Source organism: Dipodomys merriami, unplaced genomic scaffold, assembly GCF_024711535.1.
Source record: "Dipodomys merriami isolate MVZ:Mamm:240054 unplaced genomic scaffold, mDipMer1.0.p SCAF_17, whole genome shotgun sequence".
Lineage (NCBI taxonomy): Eukaryota > Metazoa > Chordata > Mammalia > Rodentia > Heteromyidae > Dipodomys > Dipodomys merriami.
The window spans coordinates 25,677,922-25,690,413 of NW_027203048.1; the positions used below are offsets into that span (position 1 = coordinate 25,677,922).

Consider the following 12,492-nt stretch of genomic DNA (forward strand, 5'->3'; position numbering starts at 1 on the left):
TGAGCAGGGCAGTGGGGAGGCAGGCGGCTCGGACAGACAGAAAGCAAACAGCTCAAAGGGTGGCAGGCTACATTTTATTCATCATTAATTGAAATACCCTTCAAGTCCTCCCTCCAGTTGCAAGAAATGTGTTGTTTAAGAAGGCTTGCAGGCTCGCCCGCATGCTCTAACCCCTCCTGAGAGAATGCACAGCATCAAAAATGAGTTGTGAAGCAAGGGGCTTCCTGAAGGAGAAAGGGAAGGGGTCTCAGGCTGGGTTAGTGCAGAAAGCTCTTGGCTTCTCCTCAAAGTACGTGAGGATGCGATTGCTCCAAAGGTCATACTCTGGTGACTGAGTGTGCCAGATCTGCTCCAGGGAGAAGAGTCCAGGCCATGAGTCCATGTGAGCCTGTCCAGGGTCAGGAATGGCTTTAGTGGGTCCTTCCCTTCTTCCCACCCCAGAGGAGGATCCGTCAGTCACTGTGATGTCACACAACCATGCAACCAAGCCCCAGTGCCTCTTCTGGACACAGAAGTGCCCTAAGCTGGCTGTCTGGCTGTGCTTCCCAGACAGTGATGTAGAATTGTGCTTTTTATTTTTCCTAAAGGAGGAAGAAGTTACAGTAAGATGGACCCATATGGCCCACAGCTCTTGTGGCTGCCACCTCAGCGGCTTCCTTCAGTCTCAGCCTCCCAGAAGTATCTCATCTAGTCATGGGGGCTCAGCTACCCACCACCCCAGAACCTACCGGGAAAAGGGTCTGCTGGGGGTACCTGTATGAGGGCTAGAGACTCCCTGGTCACGTGAGCAGCTGTTTTCCAGGGGTACGTTTAGGGTTGGACGCTAGCTTCTGCGTAGATAAAACAGAAACCCATGCATATTGTACAAAAACGCCCTCCAGGCCCTGTAGATCACTAATGAGTTAAATATGGGAAACCTTTCTTCAAGTGGCCCAGCCTGGATTTTCCTTGGGGAAAAGTAGCTCTCGGTAAGGCTGCTCTCTGTGTGTGTGTGTGTGTGTGTGTGTGTGTGTGTGTGTGTGTGTGTGTGTGTGTGTGTGTGTGTGTGTGTGTGTGTGTGTGTGTGTGTGTGTGTGTGTGTGTGTGTGTGTGTGTGTGTGTGTGTGTGTGTACCTATTGGGCAAATGTCCAGGGCTGTTCCCAACTTGCTGAGGACAGAGACTGCCCCAGCAGGAAGTGGGGCCTCAGGCAACTTAGAGGCCAGACCATCTGGCTTTAATAAACCAGGATACCAAGAATGGCTTCTTTACCTGCCTTCAATGTGAAGAAGGCCTGGTACCTGGCCCAGGGCTTCTGCGTTGCCACAGCTAGAGGACAAGTGTTTCTTGGAGTCATGCATCTGTATTAGAGCCTACAGCCCAGCATGAAACAGACAAGTGTGGGCCTGAGGTTAAAAGGCAGCTCCTGGGCCTGAGTTGTAGATTGCAGTGAGCTGCCAGCAGTAGGGCAGGCTAGAGACTCCCATGATGGGTGGAAGAGGCTTGGCATCTGAGGGAATGGATATTTCCTTAGCCTGAGGTTCAAGAGAACCTACAGAAGAGAAAGTGGTTTCTATCAATGTCATAGATATTCCTTTACTTGCTCCTGAAATGATATAGGATGGCCTATTTTTGCTTCTCAGTGTTCACCATCAAACAAGTTGTCAAACCACATGTCCTGGGCTGGGGGTGTAGCTCAGTGGTAGAGTGCTTGCCTAGCATGCGTAAGATTCTGAGTTCTAGCCCCAGCATCACAACAACAACAACAACAACAACAACAAAAAGAGCCAGGCTCTGGTGGCTCACCCATGTAATCCTAGCTACTTAGGAGGCTGAGATCTAAGGATCACGTTTCAAAGCCAGCCTGGGCAAGAAAGTCTATGAGACTCTTATCTCCAATTAACCACCAGAAAACCATAAATGGAGCTATGGGTCAAAGTGGTAGACCACTAGCCTTGAGCAAAAAAGCTCAGGGACAGTGCCCTGGTCCCCCGCTGTGACTGAAAACAACAACAACAAAAATAAGAAAACAAAAAAGAACAAAATAAAACAACAACCAAGCAAGCAAACCAGCTGAAAGCCCATATATCCCTTAGGGATGGGTCTAATGTTCCATCAAGTCTTCTGCCTGAGGAAGCTCTAGTTTTTCAAGGAAGAAGACCCAGGCATCAGGGGCACTGAGCCCTTTGGCTGGACAGGAAGGATGATGATGTGTTGTAGCATGCAGTAGCACTGAGATTGGGGCTGGATGATGGGGACCTGGGGAATTAGGACAAAAATGGACATGTGCCACAGGATGCCAAGTTAGTCTGATACTTTAGAGGACTGGTGTTTCTCTGGGAAGTTATGAGCAGGCCTTTCCTTGTCTGGCCCCTCAGACCATGCTTCTGAAATTACTTGCTCAAACTGCCCTCCCCCATCACTTCTTTCTAAAGCCAAAGTGTAGGAAAGGATTGACTCTAGGAAGCACTAGAAATGGACCAGGCTGCTAAGGAATAGAGCCAGGTCCTGATGGCTTATGACTGTGATCGTAGCAACCCAGGAAGCTGAGATCTGAGGATCACGGTTAGAAGCCAGCTCAGGCAGGAAAGTCCATGAGACTCTTATCTCCAAATGACCACCAGAAAAGCAGAAAGTGGCTCTGTGGCTCCAAGTGGTAGAGCACTAGCCTTGAACAAAAAAGCTCAGGGACAGCATCAAAGCCCTGGTTCAAATCCTAGGACAAAACAAATCAACAACAACAGCAACAACAAAAACCCATGATGGTTTATTTTCTCTGGAGGTAGATCCTGGTCTCTCCCACAGATAGGATTTCATGCAGTGTTATGCACTAGTTGGTGTGGCATGGCCTGGATGCCTCAGACTCATACAACCCAAGTGGCTCAGTGGCTAGGCCTTAGCTGTGCTCTTGCTAGGGCTCCCTTCCCATATACAGGCTGCTACTTTTCAGACTAAGTCCTCATGGTCCAGATACCTCTGCCATGGGGATCTGTGCTTCCCCGCTCTGGATGGCTCAGATCCCAAGTTATTTCCTGTTGCCTAGGTGACATTTCTAATTGAAGGCTTTTTAATGGTTCCTTTTAAAAGGATAAAACTGGTACTTTATTTTACAGTTTTGTCAGAAGTCCTGTCCTACATACATGTGCTTTTCCAAGTATCCTGTCCCATCTTGTGGTCACAGCCATTGTTCAGATGGGGAGTCATAGTAGATCAAGAAGTAGAACTCTAGGAAGAGCTTATTTGGGGGGATTTAGCAAGACTGACCTGGCCAGTGCTGCCTTGCTCATTTCACCCCACATTAGGGTCTGAGTTTAGAAGACAACCCCAACAAAGATAAGAAATGACTCCCAAGTCATTGAGAATCACTAAGATCTCAGATCATTTGTTTCTTTCCTACCATAAACTAGAAGAGGAAAGAGGAGTTTGCCATTCAGCCTGACTCTTAAAGCTGAGTGTGAATGTGCATGTGTGCATGTTGGGGTGTGTATGTATGTGTCCTCAAGCTTCGGGTACATTTGCAGGGAGGGGATGTCTCACATTGCTAGATAAGACTTCCAACAAAAGCAGTATGCATTGGGTCACACCACACACCTATTAACTCTGGTACCTGTCTTTCAGGTTGACATTTCTTTTGATGAGAAAAAGGGCAAAGGATTGCTCCTTTACAGCCCTAGATCTTCATATTTTCAATGAAGCCTGGGTATCTGGCCTTCCTCCCAGTTAAGGACCTACAAGCTGCAGAGGAGGAGTCTGCGAGAATCTGTCCTTCAGCTTGAGCATCCAGAGCATAACTTTAATCCTAAAATTACTTCCATCTCCGGGTTCCACCAGTTCCCTCCCTCCTGCTTTTCTCCACCTCCAATACAGATTGCATGGAGAAAACAAGCTCACCAGATTGCTGGGGAGGATACACAGGATTTAGAATGGAGTTCTAATTCCCCAAACACTTTACAGGCACGGGAGCCAAATGCACTGACATTTGTGGAATGGCAGCTTTGGGTTCCTGGTGCTGTAGGCCCTAGGTCCCCCCCCCCAGGCTAGCAGCTGATACAACTCTGACTCAGTTGGAGGAGAGGTGAGGGGTTGGGGGGCAGGGGCTGGGTTCTATACACCCAAGATCTCTAAAAATGGGAACCGTTAAACACCAGTAGTTAAGAAAAAGAAAACACTACAACAATATCTTGTTGAGAAGAGTCAGCTATTCCTGGTTAATGGTGAAAAGCATTCCTGTGTGTGCACAAAGTTTGGGAATGAAGTGGGGGGTGTTGGGGGGGGTCCAAGATGGTGCTTGTTACCTGGAGATGAAAACAAGACCCCTGCAACCTGAGCTGCTCCTTCCTGCCGGCCACCCAGGGTTGCTGCTCTGTGTGCTGTGCTGAGTGGACTAAACGCAGGCTGAGAAAGGCCAGCCAAGCCCCTCACCATTTGCAATTTCCAAATCTGGGGGAAATGCCACAGTCCAAGTGGGTGCTGTGTTTCATCTCATTGCATAATACTACAGCATTCTCTGTGTGTAGTGGCTGTTCTATATATATATACACCGGGAGGCAACATATGGCTCTCCCCACCCCCACCTGTCAAAACTGTGACTACATCGCTTCTGACGACCAGAAGGAAGCTGCTAGGCCGGGCCAGGATTCTAAATGCTGAGGAGGTAATTCAGAGCCATGAAAAGCTGCACCATATGCTTTGAGGTTGCCAGCTGCTTATGTGCATGGGGAAGGGTTTGGTGCCAGTCTACAAAGCCCAGGAATGCCACTCTCCTTACTGTGGTGTGCGCACCCGGTGGGCAGGGGAGGGGGTGTGTGTGGGAAAATGGGTCGGGTCTGGGGTGCCATTTTTTTTCTCCCTGGAGGAGGATCGGATGAGGGCGGTGGTTCCCCCAAAAGAGTTCCCCCAAGGAACACAGGCGCCCCCAAATTCTGCCCTTGATAACATCAGGCCTGGCCAAATTGTATTTCTTCCTTTTCTTTTTTTTTTTTTTTTTTAGAAAAAAAAAGTTTTCTTTTTGGTTTCACTTTATTGGATAAGGATTAAGAACGCGCCAGCTCTGAGAGAAGAGAAGCAAACGCGCCCGGCGGCGCTGGTCTACCTGGAGGCGCTGGTCTCGGCCAGCCTGTTGTTCATGATGCCCAGCGCGCCCACGCCGCCCGAGAAGCCGTTCTGGCGCGTGTTGACGCACACGCCGCGCGGGTAGCCATTGGCCGTCTCGGACAGCTGCTTCTGCAGCAGCGCCAGCGACACCTTGTTGGAGGCGGTGAGGTCGCGCATGGAGATGAGCTCGCCCGACAGGCGGCGGCCCTCGGTGTCGCTGTCGCGAGCCCCGGGATCGGCGCCCAGCGCGGCCAGGCGGCGGCGCAGCCGCGATCCCGGGGTGATGGCGTTGCGCCGGGCCAGGGGCGCACCGGGCGTCGGGCAGCAGCGCGCGCAGCAGCGGCAGCTCAGCTTGCGCAGCATCCAGTTCAGCACCTGCTTGATGAGGATGGAGATGACGTTGAAGAGCGAATAAATGCAGCACACGCCGAGCAGGATGAAGAGGAAGTTGCCCAGGCGGTAGAGTCCCTGGTTCCGGTAGGCGGCTTGCTGGCTGCTCACCAGGTCCCCGAAGCCGATGGTGCTGAAGGTGACGAAGCAGAAGTAGAGCGAATCCACGTAGTCCCAGCCCTCCACGCTGGTGTACATGGCCGAGGCGCAGCACGACAGCAGCACGGCGAACAGGCCCAGGATGAGCAGCACGTGGTACACCGAGGGCTTCCAGCCCGCCAGGCTGTCGGCCTCCGACAGCGCCGAGCCCCGGCGGAAGGTGGCCGGCAGCAGGCCGCTGCGGCGCAGCTGGCGCTCCCGGCACGCGCGCATGATGAAGGCCAGCAGCGAGATGATCCGCTCCAGGAAGAGGTTGAAGAACAGGATGGTGCCCGCGCAGCCGAACAGGCCGTAGGCGATGAGGAAGGCCTTCCCACCCACAGTGGCAGGAGTGGTCATGCCGAAACCTGGGGGAGGCATAAGGAGGATCAGCCAGAGCAGGGGGTCCTTGGGAAGTGGGGGGGGGCGTGGGTGTGGGGCAGGCTAAACCACAGTGCTGGCCCGGCTCCTTACCTGAGTGGCACCTACACATTTCCCTCCCTTGATGTGACTAGATGTGGTTCCTGATCTTCTCAATCCCTAAATTGGTGGAGGTGACATGCCCTTACCCGGGCCGCTGTATACACCCACATGGGTAGGGCAGGATGGGAAGGACCCTCAGGCTATAAAGCAGAGGGCAAAGGTGCAAACCATGGAAATACCCCACAAAGCCAACAAGTGACATCTGTTCTACTACTGCACACCCTGCCTCCAGCCCCAACAGCGTTTTTTTATGCACACCTGGACAGACAGCCTTGCAAAGCCAGAATTCCATAAAGACGTCACTTTAATTAGGATTGTGCACTCTGGGACCAAATAGAGTGTAAGGTCCCAGAAAAGGGATTTGTTTATTTGTGCCGGTATTGGAGTTTGAATTTAGGGCCTGTGCCCCTTAGCTCTTTTGCTTAAGGCTGGCACTATACCACTTGAGCCGCAGCTCCACTTTGGGCTTTTTAGTAGTTAATTGGAGATAAGAATTTCACATGCTTTCCTGTCCAGGCTGGCTTCAAACCAAGATTCTCTAATCTTAGCCTCTTCAGTGGCTAGGATTCCAAGTGTGTGCTACCAGTGCCTGGCTGAAAAGGACTTTATGAAACTCACAAAAAGATTGTTTGGGGAGCTGGGAATGTGATTTAGTGGTAGAGTATTTGCCTAGCTTGCATGAAACTGTGGGTTTGATTCCTTAGTGCCACATAAACAGAAAAAGCCAGAAGTGGTGCTGTGGTTCAAAGTGGTAGAGCGTTAGCCTTGAGTGAAATTGCTCAGGGACAGCTCCTAGGCCTTGAGTTCAAGCCCCATGACCTGAAAAAAAAAAAAAAAAAAAAAAGGATTGTCTGGAGTAATACATGGTGGCTCAAGCCTGTAATCCTAACCACTCGGAGGTAAAGATTGGAGTTTGAAGCCAGTGTGGGCAAAAAAAAATTCAGGAGATTGTATCAACCAATGAGACTGGTGTGGGCCTGCTATCCTAGCTATGGAGGAAGACTAAAGGCATGTCACCTTCTATGACAAGGGGAAGCACAGCATAAGTGGACACACTATGGAACATAACCCATGCAAAAAGAGACTGGAGGCATGGCTCAAGTGGTCTAGCAAGGGTGAGGCCCTGAATTCAATCCTTAGTACTTTTAAGGAGGAGGGAAGAGATCGAGTATAAACCCACGCCTTCAGAGTGTGAGCAAGGCCCAGCCACAGAAAATTCCAGCACTCTTTTTTCTGATCACTGTCATTCACTCTGGTCAAGGAGGAGGTTTTGGGCCAGCTAGGGGCTGTGCTGCTGGTGTGTGTCTGGGATTTTGTCCTCAGAGATCTTCCCTGTGTATGGGTAGCTGCTTATTGCTTGATACTTTTTATGTCTTAGCCTCATCACTTGTTCAAAGCACAGGCTTTAAAAGAGTTTTTATCCATTGATTTCTGCCGCCTGCCATTCAGGGCAGCACAGCGGGGGCTGCTTTGCCTCTCCATCCTGATCTGCTCTCCTTGTAAAGCCCAGACTTGCCTGTCTGCTGTGTGTGAGTGGAGGGGGGCGGGCTTTAATCTCTTGATAGGAAGATTCACTTACTTCCTGGAGTCTGAGCTGAAAATGGACCCTTTGAGCAACTCTGTGACACATCTGAGCACCTCTGGCTGCAAAACAGAGGCATTCCTACTTAATTCATGTCCAACAACAGCCTGTGCACTGCCAAGGTAGTGGGACCAATCCTGGGAAAGAGATGGACAATAATTGGTCTCATTAACTTACTGTCTCCCTAAAAAGGCCAGAGTAAATATTTCTTATAATCCTCACAGAGGGTTTTCTAGATTTCCCAGAGGAAATATCCAAGCATATGCCTGAATATGCTTAGTGACTTAAGGAAAATCCTAACACAGTATTCATGTTGCAAAAGTTTAGTTGGGTTCTTTTTCTTTTCTTTCTTTCTTTTTTTTTTTTTTTCTTTTTGTCGGTCATGGGGCCTGAACTCTGGGCTTGGGCGCTGTCCCTCAGCTCTTCAGCTCATGACAAGCACTCTACCACTTGAGCCACAGTGCCACTTCCAGCTTTTTCTGCTTATGTGGTGCTGAAGAATTGAACCCAGGGCCTCAGGCATGCAAGGTAAGCATTCTACCACTGAGCCATCTTCCTAGCCCCAGTCGGTTTCTTATATTCAGAATTTGACCACAAAAGAGTGAACTGAACAAGCTGCAGTTTACCTAAGAACTTGATGGAATGATTTTGCTATACTTCAAAGCAAGTGAAGTTCAAGTTCTTGAGTTCATAAACAAATCAGCAGCTCTGAATTTACGTAGCTATATGTGGAATGGAATGCATATGTGTTTGTAAAGCATCGTAGATTAATAGTCCAGATGTCCAGAAACAGAAGTACATCAGCCTGTTCACGATAAAGAAATGCTACACATGAAAAGAAATGAACCACAGCTATTTCAACAAGAGTGAGTCTCATGAAAAAGAATGTTGAACATGCATGCAAACATGATGATGAAACCTGTTGGAATTGGAAGGGGTAGGAGGGTTAGGGGAGTAATAGAGAGGGTTAGGTTGATTTGAATACATTGTATACATACATGGAGATGTCACAATGGAGCTCCTTTTTGTACAACTGACAGATGCTACTAAAACAAACGATATTGGACAAAAGAAGCTATCTACAAAATAATATTAATACAAAATCAGGTAAAAACAAGTTATGGTACTTTTCAGGGATGCACATTTGGTTGGTCAAATTATAAGGAATAAGTGCTTGGAGAATGTATTGGAGCTTCTAGAAGAACACAGTCTCTAGTGTACCCTTGAATGAAGAACATTCTCTTTCTAGGGAAAGTTGTCCTCATTGAGTGAATCTGCAGGGACAGGGATGCCTGCTTGGCCTGCCAGCTCAGCCAAATCAACCCTTCATAAGTTTGCCAGTGGGAAAGCAGCCCTTCATAAGTTGATCAGTGGGGTGACTGATATCACAGCCAGATCACCCTCAGATGGAAAGGAAATTGCTTTTGGTCAGAGATGGGATTTCCTTTCAGGGTAGGCAGAGTGTGACTGGGTAGGGATATAGGGGACCTTGAAATGATCTACTGACAGAGATAGTGATTACTTAAGTGATAGCGTATGAGGTTTGTGTGTTTTATGAATTCTTGCACTCTCATAAGACTCTCATCCTTTGAGGATGAAAGAGGTTGAAAGAGGTGACACTGATCAACGTGAATGGTATTCATAAACTGTTTTGTTTAATGGCAACTCCCCTGAACAACTACTTAAAGACAATAAAATCATAATAAGAAATAAAACAAGACCTTTTAAATAAGAAAACTTTATTTGGATAGGAGAGGAAGGAACAGCAGAAGGGATATGACCTATAGCTTGTTCAGTTTATTTGGGGACAGACTGACATCCATTTGTCCTGACTGAAGCCTGCTGACTAGACCAATGTACCCAATGCTTCTACTCATTCAGGAATACAAAACCACTAGTAATGGGGGTCATTTCATTAGTGGAAATGGAAATGGAAAAGCCTAAGCCTGGAGAATTGATGCTTTGTTTAGTTAAGGGAATATTGAATTGGATTTTCCTATACTTTAAGATTTTCAGCTGAAGTCTTTAAAGCTGAGAATAATTTGTGGTATGTAATTCCAGGTTTTAAAGAGAAGTTCTAGACAAAGCTATGCTAGACTTAACTAAATTGGCAAATTGGGCCTGGCAACTAACAGCACATCCCCTCCCTCTCCCCTCCCAGGCTGTCTGAAAGGCTCAGAATTACCCAGGGATGGGTGGAAGGTGGGCACAAGGTAGGAGATTTGTGGTGGTGAGAAGTGCTTAGGCATCCTTCACCCATCTCCAAACTGCACAATGATTATTGGGGGTTAGGTAAGAGAATCTCTCCCTGCAGCAAGAGGAGAGCTGGGCAGCTTACTTCTAGCTGGACGCTGGCTAGGGCTCAGATACACCCATGAGCTTGAGTGGAATGTGAGGAGAGTTCCAGGAGAAGCAGCGTCTGAAGTATGTCCTCCAGAGTCGGAAGCTATACTAGCAAATTGTCTCCGTGGGCTGCTGACAGGGGCTGCTCACACAGACAGTGGAGGAAGAAGGCAGAATGCAAGCAGTCCACCCTTCTAGGATCGTAGAATTCAGACCTTTTCCTTTCTTCTTTTGAGATGGAATCTCACTGTGTTGTTCAGGCTGACCTCAAATTCCTGGGCTCAAGCCATCCTCCTGCCTCAGTCTCCCTGGTAGCTGGAACTACAGGCATGCACCACTACCCCTGACTTGTATCTTGTATCTGACTTGTATCTCTGAGAGGTCTATGTGTTATTGAAGACATGGTCACCGGGGTGGTGCTATTGGGAAACAGTGGAACCTCTAGGACCCCTTGCAGAGGATTTTGTGCAGTATGTCTTCCTCTACAACGAGCATGCCCTATAGAGACAGCACAGCTCTTCTCTGCTGCCCCTATCCAGAATCTGGGCTGGCATTTGTCCTAGCATCTTCTTGTGTCTCTGTCTTAGCTTTTATTCATCACAACCACTCAGTCAGCTGGTAACTGCAGTCCCTAAACAAAGCTGGAATTTCTCTGCCGAGCACACAAGTTTCAGGCAGGCTGGTCTGTAGGTTCTCTGATCGCAGACAGCAGTCAGTGAAAGTATCTCTCCTTCTTGCCTGATTTCTCAGGTCTGGCTCCTTGGATCTGCTTTTCTTCCTCTACTTTGCTGAATACCACAGTTAGCTCAGCTCCTGGGGGGTTGGGGGAGGGGAGAATGCAGTGTCCATCTGTTTTTACCCTCAACATAATGAGCTCTAGGTGATGGGGTATGTCAAGGTTCTGGATCTGATCTATGTCTTGCACCACTGCTTGGTCCCCAGTCTAGGGGATCAGACCCCGATCTCTGGCAACATGTAGGAATTCAGGCTGACTGTGGAAAGGAGCCTTGAAGCTCCAGCTAGGGAAAAGGCAAACTTTGCCATCCTGAGAATCCGCTCCCCACCCGCGTCACACCCTGCAGAGGCGTAATCTGTCCCCAGGCTCACACCAAGCCTGCTGTTTTGTTTATGCCACAATTGATCTGCCATTCTGGTTTGCAAGGAGCAGACACTGGGGGCTTTATTATGTCACTCTGACAAAAGCTGCGAAGCTCATTCCTACAGCCTGTCTGGTGCCTCCTGCGCACATGGGGCCCTGGTGACAGGGCCTGCAAGAGTTCAGCTCCCAGAGCCTGGCTGGGAGATGGGAGGCAGTGCTGCTCTGCATTGTGCACTCCTGGGTGGCAACCTCTGCTGGGCACTAGACATACTCCTCCCCTCCAGCCAGTGAGGGAGGCACTGCCATCCCAACAAGGCAGGCAAGGAAGTGGCTCCGGGAGATGAAGATTCTCGCCATGGGAATTTGTAAGAGGTTGAGACAGCCTGAAGCCTGTGCCCTTTCCATTATGCCAGAAAGATGAGTGGCCTTGGCTCATTACCCTCTGGGACCTTTTCCTGCCGGGCACTGTATCGTCAGCTCTGAAGGAAACAAACACAATGTATAGTTCAACCTGCTATTCTTTTGGGAGAAAAACTGGCACTACCAGTCATGACCTCAGGTCAGCATGCATGATCCGGAGCTTCTAACTAACTGGGCTATGAGATTAAAATGCAGATTCCAGGGCAGGTCCCACTTCAGAGGGTTTCTTTAGAAAGTTGGGAAATGGACCTAGGAATCTGCATCGTAACAAAGATTTCTCCATGTGTTGTAAATGAATGAAGTTATTAAGATACAATGAGGTTAGCCCCCATGCTAGTGGCTCAGCCGATAATTCTAGCTGCTTAGGAGGCTGAGATCTGAGGATGAAGGTTTGAAGCCAGCCTGAGCAGGAAAGTCTGTGAGACTCTTGTCTCTAAAGAGCTTGCAAAAAGCCAGAAGTGGAACTGTGGCCTAAGTGGCAGAGCACAACCTCAAGCAAAATAGCTCAGGGACAGTGTCCAGGCCCCGAATTCAAGCCCCAGGACATGCATGCAACACACATGCGCATATACACAGACACACACACACACACACACGCGCACATACACACACACAGACACAGACACACACACAGACACAGACACACACACACAGACACACGCACACATGTGCACAGACACACACACCCAGACACACACGCGCGCGCGCACGCACACGCGCACACACACACACACACACACACACACACACACACACACACACACACTAAAGTTTTTGGGTTTTTTACATTTAAAAAAACATGTTGGGCCCTGGTAACTTACACCTATAAATCCTATCTGTTTAGAAGGCTGAGAGGATCTCAGTTAGAAGCCAGCCTGGGCAGAAAAGCTCAAGAATCTATCTCCAATTAACCAGAAAAAGGTCAGCAGTGGAAACATGGCTCAAGTGGTAGAGTGCCAGCCTTA

The 12,492-nt window shown here is 48.9% G+C and overlaps 1 protein-coding gene across 1 annotated transcript in view; it reads right to left on the reverse strand.

Moving 5' to 3' along the window:
• Window positions 1–488: 488 nt before the first annotated feature.
• Window positions 489–12,492, reverse strand: part of Kcnk12 (potassium two pore domain channel subfamily K member 12) — a 50,211-nt gene continuing 38,207 nt past the window's right edge. The window contains exon 2 of the mRNA XM_070025543.1: window positions 489–5,968. Within this exon, the coding sequence (XP_069881644.1) occupies window positions 5,067–5,968 (902 nt within the window). The 3' untranslated portion in view covers window positions 489–5,066. The remainder of the gene's footprint in view (window positions 5,969–12,492) is intronic.